Here is a 16,456-nt window from a genome sequence, read left to right on the forward strand (position 1 = left end):
CGCCCACCTGCACAATTGAGTTGCTTCCAGCATTAGAGATCTGGAGCATGTGCCCCCTGCCGGTTTATGTGGGCCTTGGTAGCCACATTGTCCATGAGGAGAAGCACATGTCTCCCCACCACCTCTTGCCTTAGATCCTTGAGTGCTAAGCGGGCAGCCCTGAGCTCTAGCCAATTTATGTTGTGGGTGAGCTCCTCTCGTCACCACCTCCCCTGGGTGACCTGGACTCCCAAGTGGGCCCCCCAACCATAGAGACTGGCGTTGGTGGTAATGGTAATCCTCTGGGGTTCCCTGTACAAGCTTCCCTGATCTAGGGCTCGGGACTGCCACCAATGGAGGGAACGAAGAACTGGCAAGGGGACGCGAACCCTCCTTGGAGAGTCACCCCTGCTTGCTCTCTGGTAAGGGAGCAGGAACCACTGAAGTGTTTGGGCGTGGAAGCGGGCCCTTGGGACAATCCCGATGCATGATATCATCTTGCCAAGAAGTTGAGACAGCAAGATGATAGGTGCCTCTCTGAAAGACAGGATCAGCGACGTGACTTCCCTGATACTGTCTCGACGCTCCTGTGAGAGAAAAACCTGTCCAGCCAAGGTGTCTATAATGGCCCCCAAATGCAAGATCCGAGTCGATGGTACTAGGTGGCATTTGTCCAGGTTTATCGAGAACCCATGCTCTCAAAGAATCCTGATTTGTCGACATCAGATCCTCCTCCGCCTAGGGTCTGGAAGAGGATGCTATCAGGATGTCACCCAAATAGCATTGGATCCTTATGGGTAAGGTTCTGAGGTGTGCCGCTACTGCTGCCAAGAGCTTGGTAAAAGTCTGAAGGGCTGATGATGGGCCGAACGGAAGAGCCCTGTATTGAAAATGGCAGCTAAAACCTCAGGAACTGACGGTGGTTGGGGTGTATGGGCACATGGAGGTAGGCCTCCATCAAGTCTACCGAGGCCAAAAAATCTCCCTCCTGCAGTCCCTCTAGAATGGAGTGGAGGGAATGCATCTTGAACCTTCGGTAGATTAGATGTCTGTTGAGCCCTTTCAGGTTGAGGATTGCTTGCCACCCAGGCCTTTGGAATCACAAACAACATTGAATAGAAATCCGATCTCTCCTGGTCCACCAGAACCAGCTGGATGGCCTGAATGTCCAGCAGATGGTGGATCGCTGATTCCATGAGATCTCTTGTTGAGAGGTCTCTGGAGACGGGGCAGCACACAAAGGCTCTTGGGGGGGAAGGAGAGAAACTCTAGAGAAGAGTTTCTGAAGAGTCTTGAAAAGAGCCAGCTGGAAAAGGCCCATCAAGGAGGGGGGACCTGCTACCTCCGACTCCACATCCGAAAAATCCCTTTCTGGAAGGAGGTCCCTTTTGAAGCCATAAATTTGGCTGCTTTCTGAAGGGGAGGCTGAGCACTCTTTGAAGTGGACCGGCTATTCAGTAGAAGCCTGCCCCTGCCCCTGCAGGACTCTTCTGCTAGATTCCAAATAAGACAGCTGGCGCAGCTGGTTGATCTCTGCCTGCAATTCCTGTCTTATTGTCTGGGAGATCCAGGCTCTCATGAAGGATGGCATTTCCTGCATCTGAGTCTCCTCCGGTCGTAAGCCAGCTGCTGAAGGTGTAAAGGTGGCTGCAGGCACAGATCTGGCTCCCCTAGAGACCTGGTCTGCAGGTGGCACCATCAAGATCCCCTGTGGCGGCTCAGAAAAATTGTGAGAGGTCTCAGCCCTGATTTGGAGGTTACCCTGCAAATCATGGGTACTTGAGCCCCCAGGAGACCAGGCCGTCCCATACTGCCTATCTACCAGTTGGTCTGGCTGCCTGTCATCTTGAGGAGGTAAAGTTTGAGGGGTATTCAGCCATCCTGGAATCTCTCACTGCCCTGTCAAACTGTTTGTCTATGGTTTTTTGTCTACGCCAGGCCTGTCTATCCTCAGCCCTAGAGGATCCCTTAGGGGCTAGAACCTTGGCTCTAATCCTAGCTGCTGCCTCCAGACCAACAGACCTGGGCTTGGGGGATCCCTTTACAGCCTCCTCTCTACCCTGCTGAGGAACTGACAATTCTTGATCAGCTCCCTTGGTGGCTATCTTTGAGCCCACCAAAAATAACTGTCACATGATAGGGATAGAAAAAGGGAGAAAGAAGTAGAAATAAAATAAAATAAGAAATATTCAGCCTAAGCGGTCAGCTACAGCCACAGTAGCTGTCCACCACTTCAGGAGGCTAGTGCGACCCAAAGGGTGAGCTCAGCTCAGCTCCGCAATTCAAAAGCCGAGTCTAGGGGTTAAAAAAGGTTGAAAAAACGGCTGCCTCTTTGAATTGCAGCAAGCCCTGACAGGGGCTGGTGCTGGCTGCACGGCAATTATCAGGCAGACTCAAGCATCTCGCAGCTGCCATGGTGCTCTGGGGACTGGATGGGCGGGGTGTCAGGATTTAATCCTGATGGCCAGAACCCCCGCAAGGGACAATCCTGGAGATGAACTGCAAGATTGTCCCTAAACGCAATAAATGGCCGCTGCCACCAGAAAGGGACAGAAGCGCTTAGGGGCAGCTGCGGCTCATCTCAGGCAAGGGAAAGTGGATTGGGAGGAGGCGAATTAAATAAGACGCTGACTCCCACTCCAGCCCAGGCCACACCGGCTCTCAGGGTCACCTCCACTCAAGTTTTGACAGAAAACAAAACAAAAACCAGTCCACCAGCAAGAAAAGTCAAAAATTAAATTAACAAGCAAAAAAAGACGAACCAGAAAAAAGGCGCGAAAAAATGAAAGTGCTAAACTGGCAAGCTGGCTAGCTGTCAAACCTGAGCTAAGCCCCTCTGCGAAAAAAAGCTAAATCCAGGGGGTGAAAATTCTTCTACAATCCTAACTATTCAGAGCCCTTAAAGGGTGGTCTGAACATGCTGAGACCGAGTGAAGAACTGGGGACCGTTACCGGGGAGGGGTTGTCGTCAGTTTTTCAACTCGGTCTGCAGAGCTAGGAGACTAGGGACTACCCATCCTGGATTCTCCCTTCAGCTCAGTGGAGAATAGATCAGTATAGAAACAGAAAACTGGTTCATTGAAGCAAAGAAGTGATAACAATACAAGCAACATGTGTACTATATTACAGCAAATTTATTTACCTCCTCCCCCAAAGTGAGCTTCTGTGTTATTAAAATACAAACTGCTGTGAAGGACTTGTTTATTTCATTGGGCAGTGCTCATACTTTAAAAAGTATGATTGTCCATGATTGAAGAAAATTTGAGAAGCATGATTTTGAAAATATTCTTTCTACAGAAACTGTTGTTGTCTAGCTTTTATACTTTATGATTAAATATATGCCTCAGAAAATCATTAACTGGCTAAGATGGCAATCTAATTTAATAATGATCCCTTTTATATTAGGTATTGGAATAATTATAGAGAGACAGTTTGATTGATGTATTGGTTAAGGCACCAGGCTAAAAACCAGGAGACCGCAAATTATAGTCTCTTTAGGTACAAAGCCAGCTGGGTGACATTGGACCAGTCATACAAACTCAGTCCTAGAACGAAGGCAATGGTAAATCACTTCTGAAAAAAATGGCAAGAAAATTGCAGGGTTCCAGGTAGTGAACAGGAATCAATACTAATCCAAAAATACCCAACTCCCCCCAAAAGAGTAAACATAAAATAACTTTTGTGGAAACTTGAAAGCCAAATTTTTACAATTTTAGTAGGGGGTTACAGTACAAATATAAGCGCAATAAAATTTTAAAAAATCTAAAAATAAATCCACATTATAGCACTCAGACCACTTTTTCCCTTTGGTATTAAAACAGTATGTTTAAGAACACCGTGATACAGTATATGACAGCCCAAATTCATGACATTGTTCTGCTTTCCTTTCTTGCCCATAGCAATCAATATTTCCTGAAGTTATGGTTTCCAGATGTCAGGATGCAGCTAATAAAGGCATGTCCCACCTAGAACTCATACAGGTAATTTTCTTTTTCTTTTACCTAAGAAACAAGAAATCATTTTTGTGCTGGGGATTACACTTATACATAGTGTGTGTGTGTGTGTCTATGCATTTATGTATTTGTGTGCATATATCTTCAGAAGCTTCTGTTTATGTGTGCATGCACATATTTATATTTATTAGGCTTAATGCTGCACAATCATAAGTGACTCTGAATAGCTTATAGATCTAGTAGTAAGATTATATAGATCAGTAATAAGATTAAAACAATATTAAAAAGAAATTCTACGGATCAAATCACAACGAAGTTCCCAACACTGAGGATAAATTATTTAGACAAATATTCACTCTGGGGATGAGACAAAGACTCTTCAAATCCCAAAGGCTTGTTAAAATATAAATCACAGGATGTGTGATTGTGATTTGGTGATAATCACTGAGGAGAGATGTGCTCGTCTTTGGTTGACTATTTTTGCCCTGGGGTCTTTGGTTATGTAAAACAGACATTTTGACATTCGACATGTCGGCAACATTTCCCCCTCTTCAAAAATCATGCTACCAAATGTCAGTTTTGACAGTTTGTCACTGTTCTGTATTCTGTACAGTGGTAGGTTTGTCTTCTGTACAGATGCAGATAGATAAACTCAACAAAACATCCAAAACAAAGTACTTTTATTAGTTCATTAGGTATCCTCATAACTCACATTTGTGACAAAGTTCTTCTTTAATGACCAATCCTTTGCATATCTGTCTTGTAGGTAAAAAGATGGTTCTCTCCTATCCTTTTTCCCTCATCTCGTAGCGATAGAAGTAGAATAGTTACCATGAGTCCATGAATTCAGCCAAGAGAGAGGAAAACTCCTCTAACCCATGGAGGGTCAATTTTGTGACCAATCAGGATTACAGATGTAGTCACATGACATGGACTACATTTCCCAGGATACCTTAACTAAATTTACCATGATACATTCCCTTAAGGGGACAGCTCACAATTGCTACCTAACTATCCAATTCCCATACACTGGCTGGACAGCACAGTCACATCTTTACAAGAAAAAAATATTTGCAATCCAGGATGTGCAAAAAGGGAACTTGGGTCATTCCTGCTTTACTCATTCAGTTTTTTTCAGTTCCCCTATCATTCAAAAGGAGAAAACAGAGTTCTTGGATGCTTTGATACAGAAACTAGTTACTGGCACTTTATATTGGACGGGAAACAACCAGAAATTTGCACTATAAGTTATATCACCTTAATTATTTACCCATTATGAAAGGAAGGAATAAACTATATCTGTAAAATTTTGTACAATATGAATAAAATGTTCAAAACTTTTATTGTAAAAGTTATTTATTCATTGGCAACCAATTCTAGCCAGAGAAGGAATATATTTCTCCATACAGTATGCAATTAGGTTAATTGCCTTAATTTTGGATGGCTTTAAAAACAGTAGACAGATTCATAAAGGACAAGAGTTTTCCAGAAATTACTTAATAGTGTGTAAATATATTTGTTTCCTATATTTTTCATTTTTAAAATGTCACTTGAATTTAAACTATGTCAACTTTTTATGGCTGGATTTTCTGCTTTTTGTTGCTGGAAGGTACTTATTTAAAAATTAAGTATACCTATTGGTCTCTGGGATGTGGTAATGATTTCTGGAAGTTTGGAGAGAGTTTAAAAGGTGAAAGGAGGCTTCAGACATACATTCTGCCCTGTAATTCCCCCTCTGCATCCATTACCAATCTCTGGAAAAACCTAGGGCTGCTATATGTGGTCCATAAAAATCCATATGACCGCTAAATATTGGCTAATGATTTCCTGCCATCAGATAGTCAAGTAAATTTTCATAGTTCAAATATGATAGTTCTGTGTTTTGTTCTTAAATGAGGCAGAATAGATCTAACCAACCATATTATCCCAAACCTGCATTATTACAAGCAAGTTGTGATGATAACATGACTTGGGATGCTTGGGATGGTGGGCACAAAATGAATAACAGATCACGTGAGAATACAGGTTGTGTACACCTGGATTTTCAAAATATATAATACATCTTTTTTTCCCTTTTTTTTGCTCTATCCCTGGTGAAATAACATTCATACCTTGGTATTCAACTGCTTCAAAACTTGTTGAATTTGGTACTCAGCGCGTTTTGAAGAGAAAATGTTGCCATGGGGCTCATTTTTCTCCCAGTATTTGACACACAGTAGAACTTGCTGATGTTGGCTGCCTCATAACTTTCTACTCCTTCCTGTTGAAATAAAAGTTCATGTGGTAAATCACATGGTTTGCTTGGTACTCATCATTTTTAGTAGTTGTTGCTCTGCCCAGAATGAATTAGCATTGAATACCAAGTTACCACTGTAGGTTTTTTTTGACAACCAAAACATCTTTTAAGGAGTTTTAAGGAGAAAATACAACAACCACACTCTCTTGTATCAAGAGTACCAATGATACTACCTAGTTTGGTTGTGAAACATTTACAAGAAGAAAACTAAGCTCAGCAAACAGCAGGATGTCAACAAGTACTTTAGAAATATGAAAATTTCATATTCCCAGGTTTGCATGCTATAAATTTATATCATGCAACACAGAACTTCCATAATTTTCCCTCCTCCCATAATTCCCCCCATTCAAAACGAAGCAATTCAAGCCATTATCAAGGAAAACTACCAGTAAATTTGTAATGCAGCCTGAATCTTTAATTCCATTTTTCTCCCAGAATGTTCTAAATTCAGGAAGCTGTCCTGAAATTCAAGGATTCTTGCATCTGAAGGAAGTTGGGCGCAAAGCCTGGAAAAGATTTTACTTTTCTCTGCGGCGTTCTGGGCTCTATTACTCAACAAAAGGCATGTCAAAAGTAAGTTTGTGAGTGCAAGATATAATGGAAGAATCCCTTGGTTTTTTTCACTATCGATAACAGTTCTGAGTGTGTATTGCAACAGCTTTCACAGAAAGGAAAGCAGCAGTCAGGGTTAATCAACAGCAACATTTATAAGAATGATGTTTGTGTGAAGTTTGACAGCAGAATCTGGTGATCTGGGACTTGGTATATCCAACTGGAAACTGTCAGACAAATCAGAGACTAATGGAAGTAAAATTTATGCTTCCCAAATATTATGGATTTCTAGAATTCACTGGATATAAAATATGTTTAAGCCCAAATAAAATAACATCAATAATAACTTTCATCTTTGATAATAATACATTTCTCTTCAGCTTCTCAGTAATCCTTATAACCCTGTTAGAAGTAATTCATATTATTATTCCCACATCTCTAAAATCAAATGGTTGAACGTTTCTTGACTGCCGTGCTGTGTCTGTTCAGAAATTAAAAACTTGTATGTGTTATGGACATGTGCACATTTTCTTCCTTTATTTAGGGAACTGAGATGGGAACTGCACAAAATATAGTCCTCCTGGTCCATAATTTTTTTATTTTTTTAGTAGTTATGAAAGCTACTTTTTCCTGGACAAAGAAAAAATCTTTTAATTTAGTAGGATACTGAGTTTTGCATCAGATATTAAATTCAGTTCTTGGCTATATCTAATCATGCATAGGTAGAATATACAGAATATATCTAAAACCCCAGATTCAACTGGTATGAAGTAAATCTCATTTGTTATTATATATCTATATATATTATATTTTCTTGCCTCCCTTATGCTAGGACCCCCGGCATTTACAATATTGTGTTGACATAAATGAATCGGTCATTTATTATATAAGCCAAGGCAAAAAACAATATCACACACCCACCGAGTATGGCTTTTGTATCAAGGTAAGACAAGTGAGAATTAATCTTGGGTTCATTCCACCTTTAATCTCTTTAATCTCCCTTTAACTTTAATTTTAAATTATCAGGTTCATTTAAAATACCCATAGAATTAAATATTCAGGTTCAGGTAAAATATACAATGAGTATTGTTCTTCAATTGGTAGATCAATTTATGACCCTAACTTTAAGCTTTGATTCTCTTAGAAGTTGTGGTTTATAATTTTTTAAAAAATATTTTGAGGGTTCTTAATTTAATTCTTGGAATGTGGTGACTCAGTGGCTGAGATGCTGAGGTTGTCGATCAGAAAGGTCGGCAGTTCGGCGGTTCAAATCCCTAGTGATCTGCCATTAACTGTCCCAGCTTCTGCTAACCTAGCAGTTTGAAAACATGTAAAAATGCAAGTAGAAAAATAGGGACCACTTTGGTAGGAAGGTAACAGCGTTCCGTGTACCTTTTGCATTTAGTCATGCCAACAGATAACCATAGAGACATTTTCAGATAGCTCTGGCTCTTCGGCTTGGTAACGGAGATGAGCACCGCCCTCTAGAGCCAGAAATGACTAGCATGTATGTGTGAGGGGAACTTTTATCTTTACCTAATTTAACTCTCAATATCCAATATCCTATTATTGAGCCTAGAGGGGCAGGAATTTTTTTTAAAAGAATAATAATAATTTTCTTTTAATGTTTCATTCTGTTTTTAGTATATAAAGGCTTGATTTTAAACCTTTTTACACAGTTTGCATATCTATTTTATCTTTTCAATTGGTTTTTAATTTTTTTGTATTTTAATCCTGGGCCCAAACTCAGGAAGAGTTGCAATAAGCATCCACTCTGAAGTTTAACCTGGGAATAACTTAATTTTCCTGACAAGCCCAATATGAAAAGAATAGAACTACCATTATTTAAAGGTTGATGAAAATAAACAAACTCAAAAAGTAAAGCAAGAGCATATGGATATGTATTTTGAGCATTTGAGATCCTGATTTTGATACATTACTTAATTTTCTTAAATTTTTTATTCCATATGGGAAGAATCTTGATTTAGGATGATGATTCCCGAGTCAAGATACCTCTAAAGCAGGAGGCTTAATGATAATTGAGACCAAGCTCATGTAGAATTTTTTCAGATGTGGAAGAGGAAAGTCTTGCCAGAGTTCTCATGTTGTGGGCATTCTTATCAGTTTTCCCTTTCTCTTAAAGCCACATAAGGCACGCAGTGGAGTCAAAGGACTGAAGCTATTTTGCTGTGAAGATGAACAAAGTCGCACATGCTGGATGGCTGCCTTTCGTCTCTTTAAGGTGAGAGCCATTCAGTTTGGCACTGGAAATAAATAGGAAATTTCTTTCAATGTAAACAGGAAACCATCTTCCTCCAAATAGGAAGGAAAGAGAACACCCTCTTCCTCCTTATTGCAACCTGGCCTCAAAAATTGAATTTTTCCTTTTTCAAAAGATTGCCATTTCAGTAACATTTAGCTTGACATGGGATTTTCAGCTCTGACCACACCATCCTTCAAATCTTGTCTGCTGTATTGCTATATTGCTGATCTCCAATTGCATTTGGGAGCTTTTAACAATTTGCATGGTCTCAATACTATGCTTTATAGAGAAAAGATAGTTTACTATGGTAGTACTGTACATATTGTCAAACTTGCCACTTTCAGGCATAGAAAGCTGTTACAAGGGCTGGAGTTGCTCTCTCTATATTAACAACCATTAATCTTTCCTCAGTACGGCATACAGCTCTACAGAAACTATCAGCAATGTCAGACACGCCAAAAGGAACCAGCTTGGTTTGGCACTGTGCCCCTAGTAAGTAATCTGATAACAAATTAGTTGTTTATTATTTAGTATTTTATTATTTTGATAGCTTATGGAGGTGTAGACATTTTAGAAATACTTTCATCTTATAAGCATATATCTCCTGAGAGGATAAAACTCTTTCTGGAGTTAATTTTAAATGGGAAAATTTTCTGCAGGTGTATTAATTTCACCCACCCACTTCCTGTTAAGCAAAATGGTCACAATGTAAAAAAGGAACCAAGATAAAAACACACTGCAAACCAGCACAATGGTTGTTGCCCTCTCATTCAGATAAAGTTGTCTCTATGCCATTATCATTCTTACTCCTGTGTTCGATATTGCCAGGACATGAAATTTAATCATAAACACATGCATTGGTCAAAAATGAGTTTCTTATTATTGTCATAATAAATAGTGTAATAAATTTCATTTTACTATGGTCACTAACCAAGATAGTCACTAAATGAGAATGGTTCTACTTCACCAGATTGCAACATATTACTTCTGCTCAGTTTCCTGTGCAATTCAGCACTAATCAACATGTTAGCTTTGGTTTTTTTAAAAAAAACATAAACATATAAATACTATTCTGTAAATGGATAACATTCATTTAAAGAATAAAGAAGGACAAAATTGAGAGAGTTTCCAAACAAATTGCAAAACCAAATTTACCCAGAGGAATCTTTATAATTACTGCTTTATATTTTACTCATGTCTTTGTGCTGAGAAAGTTTATATATGAGGCTCTGTTGGAAGGAAATTTTACACTGGAATAAGAACTTTAGTTTGGGATTTAAAACATTTTCTTTCAGATATTATGATTTTGATTTTTGATGTACATAGTGCTATATATTCGTCTTCTTGTCTATCACATTTTTATATTTAGTTTTTTTAGAGATCTATCTATTGTTTATCCCTTTATAGCTCCAGGTAGTTTACAAGCAGTCTAGTAGACAATTCATTTACATAGTTATTAAAAGATAAAAGAAATAAAAATACCTGAATAAAATGTTTTAAATTCCCTCCCAATTGTAGCCTTTAGGAAACTTGTATAAATACCCTAGTAGTTTATGAGGGTGAAGGTTCGTTCTCTGAGCTTGGTGGGTTGGTTTCCGAAGGTTTTGTTACCAGGCTAAGTAATATCTTCAGAGGAGTTTAGGGGGTGTTCTTCTGTTTGTAAGGGCTTCAGGTATGTGTGTCAAGTAAGGGTCTTGTGATGGGTCAACTATGACAAGGAGATTACTTCAGGTCAGGGTCATTGGGAGGTAATTCCTAAACTCTGCTGAAAATGTTACCTAGCCTGGTAACAAAACATTCAGAAACCAACCTAGAGGACAAACCTTCACCATCATCCTCCACCCGAACTTCAGATATTTGCCACTATTGCTGTTCTATATTAGCATTCTCCAAACCTCGAAATCCAATTGGTCCACACGGGCTGCAATCTGATTGGTCAACTGAGCGGCCGTGATTGATGCGCTGAGAACCTCCTGTGATTGGCCAAGCCGATCACGGGAAATTCAAAGCCCTGTCATTAGCCGCCGAGCCGCCGGCCGGCTCTATAAGAAAAGCTGCGCTGAGCTCAGGCCCTGTACCTAACTGTATATTCAATAAAGAGCTGAATGTGTACTTTGAGTCTCGCGTCTCCATGCGACCCGATCTACCAGGCATCGATCTACCCGGGACCGATCTCCCAGGCTTAACAATTGCAATTCACTATTTTTGTTCCCAAGTATGAAAAACATCAAATCTGTTGTCAGTGTGCAGCCATTTATTTTGTTCTTTATTTTATTTTAAAGAAAAGAAGCTTAAATATATATTTAAATAAGCCTTATAATTTAGAAACTGGTATGCAGTATCAGAACTTGAAACAAACCTTAGAATTTTGATATGTGACACCAAAACTTGCTAATTGCTAGGTTAAGTATCTCCCTTCTTTTCTTTAAAGATTTTTGTAAATACTTTTTTTAAAGGTACTAAATTAGGCTCACCTTACCATGCCGCCTGTAGGAATTGATTATGTACTACTGAATAGAGCAATTGCTAAACTCTGTTTTAAAAATCCACCAGCGGAGCGTGTCTGATAATACCCTCGTTGCCATGGACTTTTCGGGGTGTACAGGGCGAGTGATTGAAAACCCCAGTGAGGCACTGACTGTAGCTCTGGAGGAAGCTCGGGCATGGAGGGTAAATCTTCTATTTATTTCTTACTTAGGAATTTCAGGGACATTAATACAGAAATGTTACAGAAAGAGAGCTGGGTTAATCTATGGTGGCAACAGATTAACAGGGTTCACATATTATATTTAATCATAAACTTGGAATAGCAAAACCCAGTTACTGTGATATTATAACATTCCCACAAAGTTAAAATCTATTAAGACTTACTAAAGTCTTACTCAGACTTTATTCAACGTGTTAAGAAAATAGCACAGTTTCTATGATACATTCACCCAAAGCCCACTGTATTTCATTGTAGCTAAACTATGAGTGTAGTGTATGTGTAACTGTGTGTGAATAAATTCAAAGTGTCTTTAGGAAACGAAATGTCTCATAAGAGCTGAATCCATTTGTGAGGCCAGCAAAGGAATTAAGAGTTTAGGGCAAATGGCAAGGATGTGCAGAGTTGAAACCTAAAAGCCTAACATTGGAATGTCTTGGAGCTTGGTCTAGTAATTAAACAAAGCAATTCTTGTATTAACAAGGATTTTAAATACGATCAGGCTCCCATTCTTATTAGCCTGAACCAAATACACAGTAATGTTCATTAGTTGCTTAAAATTCCTGTTGGTTTGTTTGTTTTTATATGATTTATATAGCTGCTCATCTCACCTAGATGAGTCTAAGTGATGTACAAGGATGAAAAGCAGAAATTCACAGAGCTCATAAATAAAACAATGGCCCCACTTACAACCCCCCCTCAAAAAAAGCCTACATGGACAACAGCACAACTCAGCTAACCTCCAGTCCCAAACACCTGTTTATTATTTCCCTTCTTATTTCTGTTTCTCTTTATGCCAAGCAAAAAAAGTCCAATATTGATATTCCTGAACACATTTATTGCTTTGATGATACAAGAATATTATTAGACAAGTAAATCTGAATTAATTTAAGGCAACTCAAAAATTAAGTCATTTATTATACTATCTGGCTTCTGTGAAACCCAGCAGCTTTGTCAGATGACTATAATGAAACCAACCCTTCTCCAGGGAAGTTTACAGTCCAATCTCAATGTTTACTCCGAAGAAGCTCCAACTCTATATAGTAAATTTAGGACAGCAATTTTTGTAAATGTTTGTATAGTTACTCACTGGAATTGGTCAAAAAGTATATGGCAATTAGTCAGGACAATTCCTGATATTGTTGTCTGATATGATGGCAACTTGAACAACCTCTGGTGTTCTTTTTTCTATGCTGCAGAAGAAGACATCTCAGCGATACAGCCTGCCCACTGCATTCCAGAGCTGTCCATTCGGTGCTGGTGAGTGCCTGCCCCAAGGATATGATATGTAGCCATGTTGCATATGTGCAACATTAGCCGAATACCTGATTGATGTTGTTGGTAGCAAATTAAGGGATGAATGAAGGCGAGTGATTGATCAGGGGGAAATAATGCTTTTTCTTACAGCATTTGCTGTAGTGTTCATCTAAACTCACAATACAATCAGCATGACTTTTTAAAAAAATGGAATTCCAGTTCACTCTCTTGGAACATAGTAGGCAGGATGCGGTTGAATTACAGATGCATTCATATGAATTGTTTAACTGAAGCACAGTTGAACTGTTTCAGTATTTGATTGTTGTACTGGGGTACATAAAATCATAAGACAGGACAACAATAAAGTGCTTCTGAGAATACACTAATTGTCCTTCCCTACTTGTCCCTAGTAGCAAAATAGCTAAAACAGCTTACTATTCCAAATTAGAATAGAATACTTGCATTTATGTTATTAATATATTCCTTTCAGCAACTTATGACAAAACGGTAAGGTGTCTTAGAAATAGTATCCAACATTATTTTGTACAATTTCTTCATAGGGAAATCTGCAGTACCATAATAGTCCCATATATAAGAAAATCACAAGTGTGATAGATAGTTTTTACAATCTATTTACTTGCAGATAAAGACTGAAAGTTGTGAAATGTTGGTTGACAGCATTGCAGATAACATGAAGGAAGAATGGAAATGAAGAGAGGTAGAAATGAAAGAATTTCCCATTAATTAAACTTCAATTTAATGTAATTGGATTTCTTATTGATTATATTAATTCCTGACAGATTATTGATTAATTATTATTCCCTGTTCGTCAGCTTCGATTTATTCTCAGCAGCTCAACATTTACAGGGTAAAAAATGGATCCTTCAATCATGATCTTTAATTCTCTTCATTGTAGAAGTTAATGTTTACATCTGAAGCTCTTTGTGAATATTTGTAATGCTTTGCTTCTCAAATAAATTTATTTATTTCTTTTTTCCTTTTCCTTTTTCTCTTTTTCTTTTCTTCCTTCCTTCTAGCCATCCACAAAATGCAACCCTGGTTCCATGGTCACATTTCTAGAGAAGACACCCAGCGACTTATAATTCAACAAGGACTTGTGGATGGGTATGCTGCTTGAGTAACATTCCAGTTCATAATATTAATTTTACTACTATATTCTGATATGGAGCTGTAGAAATTGGCCAATATGGAGACGGATATTGATGTACACCGCATAAGAATATTGTAAGAGAGTAGAACAATGTATTTCTTTATCTGGGAGAGGCAAGCAAGGACAATTAGCAGTCGCTTTTCTTCACCTTCATAACCACCAGAAGTTTTGTTAGGCTTTGACTTTCAAAGAAAAAGAATCACCATCTATCCAAATACTTGGCTGTTGCATCTCCCAACTCTGCAGATAAATTCATTCTAGCAGCTTTCTATAATATGGCCCTTTAGGTGGGTTAGGACATTTGCAACTTTCAGATCTGCAATCTGTAGACATCTGAAAGAGTCTAGTTAGTATGAAAAAAGACAAATTATTCAAAGATGTATAATTTGCAAGCATTGCAATAGAATAAATTGGAACAGTGGACGGGGAGTGGCCAGGTGATGAAAACTAACCCTTCTTTGGGGTCTGATCAACTGCAGGTTATTCCTGGTGCGTGAAAGTCAGAGGAATCCCAAGGGCTTTGTCTTGTCCCTTAGTCATACGCAAAAAGTGAAGCACTATCTGATACTTCCGGTAAGTGAACAAATGAAACTGGCTGAGCTGCTTTCATCCATCCAACCTAGTTTGGTGTCTAAATGTAAAGCAGGATATTTTTTCTTGGTTTCTTACGTAAATTACTATTGCTTCAGTATCCTAGGGGTTATATTTAAGTATTCTGCATGTATTGTTCTGTTGTACTTTACCTTCTACAAAACATGGGGTAGAGCACTTCTATCTGAGATTAATTCCTGAAATAGAGCCTGACACCACATTCTACTTCTTCTGTACTCTTTTGCCTCTATTTCTGTGCCAATGTTTTCTAATTCTTTATGCTTTTCAGTGTGAAGAAGAAGGACACCTCTACTATACCATGGATGATGGCCAGACGCGTTTTGCTGACTTGATTCAGCTAGTGGAATTTCACCAAATTAATCGTGGCATCCTGCCTTGCAAGCTGAAGCACTATTGCACGTGTGTTGCCTTATGATTGACTGTCACCCATTGGCCATTCCTGGGCCCTGAATTACCATTGGCTAAGGTTTATATGTAGGTCTTTTTGAAATGCATACATCAGGACCTACTTCAGACTTTCAACATCTCTGTCCCCTTGCCTTCAGCCACTCCTACAAGAAACCAAGTAAAGAACAGTGTTTGAAATTTCCCGTGAGGCTATTCATCAGTAAGCCTTCAGATTATTATTATTTTTTTCAGAATCAAAGAAGGATTTCAGGTCACAGTATAGTAGTTTAGTTTGGAAACAGTCACAACATTGTTGGCTGGTGTCTTTATTTTCCCATATTATTTTTTTTACCTCTTCTGTGCCCTTCTATATGTATGTTTTAATACAGATTTTGTTTTGTCACCATGTTACAGAAAATTTGCAGTGTTGATTATTTAATGTTTCTAATATGATTACCAATTTCCAATAGCCTGGTCCAGCATGTATGCCAGACTTATGCATTGTTTCAAAACTCTAACTGACTAGGAACAATAGTAAGATATTAGACCTGATTCTTATTGCAAATCAACACAGATATACAAAAGTCTTATTAACTCTCTTAAGAACTATTGTCTGGTTCTATCAAAGATTCTATGGGTGCTGTCACCTTTGTTAGAAAAATAGTTTTTTTATTGTTCAATCTCTTCCCTGGTACCTAGTAGCATCACAGTTGATGAAAGTAAATGCAACCTGTTCAAGGGATGGGCTACAATGTTATGAGGATCCAAGAAGAGTCTTTGAGGCTGTCCTGAAAGAATCCACAGCAAGAAGGCTCACATGAAGTCCAAAGACTGCTCTGAAATTTTTTGAGACTGTCAGATCTAAGAACAGTGGGCTGCCTGGTAGGCAGAATCACCTTGGGCTTTGGAGAATCACAAAACCCATGAATTTTTCTAATTGTGAGTCTTATTGCAGAGCAAAGATTGAAAGGTTTTTTTGCTTAAGTTTAGTTAATGTGACAGATGACAGATTTAGGTTTGAAGAGTTGTTTCCCCCCCACCCCTTGTATTAAGGGCTTAAAATATTGTGGGAGGGAGAAAGGCTAATGCCAGAAGGCTATGACATTCTTATTTCTGCTACTTTTTGAGGCCAGTCTATACTGTGATCTTTTTTGTTTGTATATGTAAATACTGGTAATAAATCTTATTTTTTATGATACCTCATGTTGGTTTTCTGTTCAAGTCAAGTTGTGAAACAACTAAGTAATTGCAACTTTTGCTATCAATGTTACCTTATAGAATC

At 38.6% G+C, this 16,456-nt stretch overlaps 1 protein-coding gene across 3 annotated transcripts in view; it reads left to right on the forward strand.

Annotated features, from left to right (window-relative positions):
* The window catches only part of GRB7 (growth factor receptor bound protein 7), a 60,570-nt gene extending 44,198 nt beyond the window's left edge, over nucleotides 1-16,372 (forward strand). For 2 of the 3 annotated variants that reach the window (XM_026717531.2, XM_026717528.2), the window contains exons 6-15: nucleotides 3,879-3,959; nucleotides 6,664-6,801; nucleotides 7,613-7,723; nucleotides 8,924-9,022; nucleotides 9,455-9,535; nucleotides 11,597-11,713; nucleotides 12,947-13,007; nucleotides 14,042-14,129; nucleotides 14,655-14,748; nucleotides 15,056-16,372. In XM_026717531.2, coding sequence (XP_026573316.1) covers nucleotides 3,879-3,959; nucleotides 6,664-6,801; nucleotides 7,613-7,723; nucleotides 8,924-9,022; nucleotides 9,455-9,535; nucleotides 11,597-11,713; nucleotides 12,947-13,007; nucleotides 14,042-14,129; nucleotides 14,655-14,748; nucleotides 15,056-15,202 — 1,017 coding nt within the window. In that variant the 3' untranslated portion in view covers nucleotides 15,203-16,372. The remainder of the gene's footprint in view (nucleotides 1-3,878; nucleotides 3,960-6,663; nucleotides 6,802-7,612; nucleotides 7,724-8,923; nucleotides 9,023-9,454; nucleotides 9,536-11,596; nucleotides 11,714-12,946; nucleotides 13,008-14,041; nucleotides 14,130-14,654; nucleotides 14,749-15,055) is intronic. The other variant, XM_087917089.1, reaches the window with a different exon arrangement.
* Nucleotides 16,373-16,456: the final 84 nt, after the last annotated feature.

This window comes from Pseudonaja textilis, chromosome Z (genome assembly GCF_049901715.1).
Source record: "Pseudonaja textilis isolate UNSWEBS1 chromosome Z, rPseTex1.2, whole genome shotgun sequence".
NCBI lineage: Eukaryota > Metazoa > Chordata > Lepidosauria > Squamata > Elapidae > Pseudonaja > Pseudonaja textilis.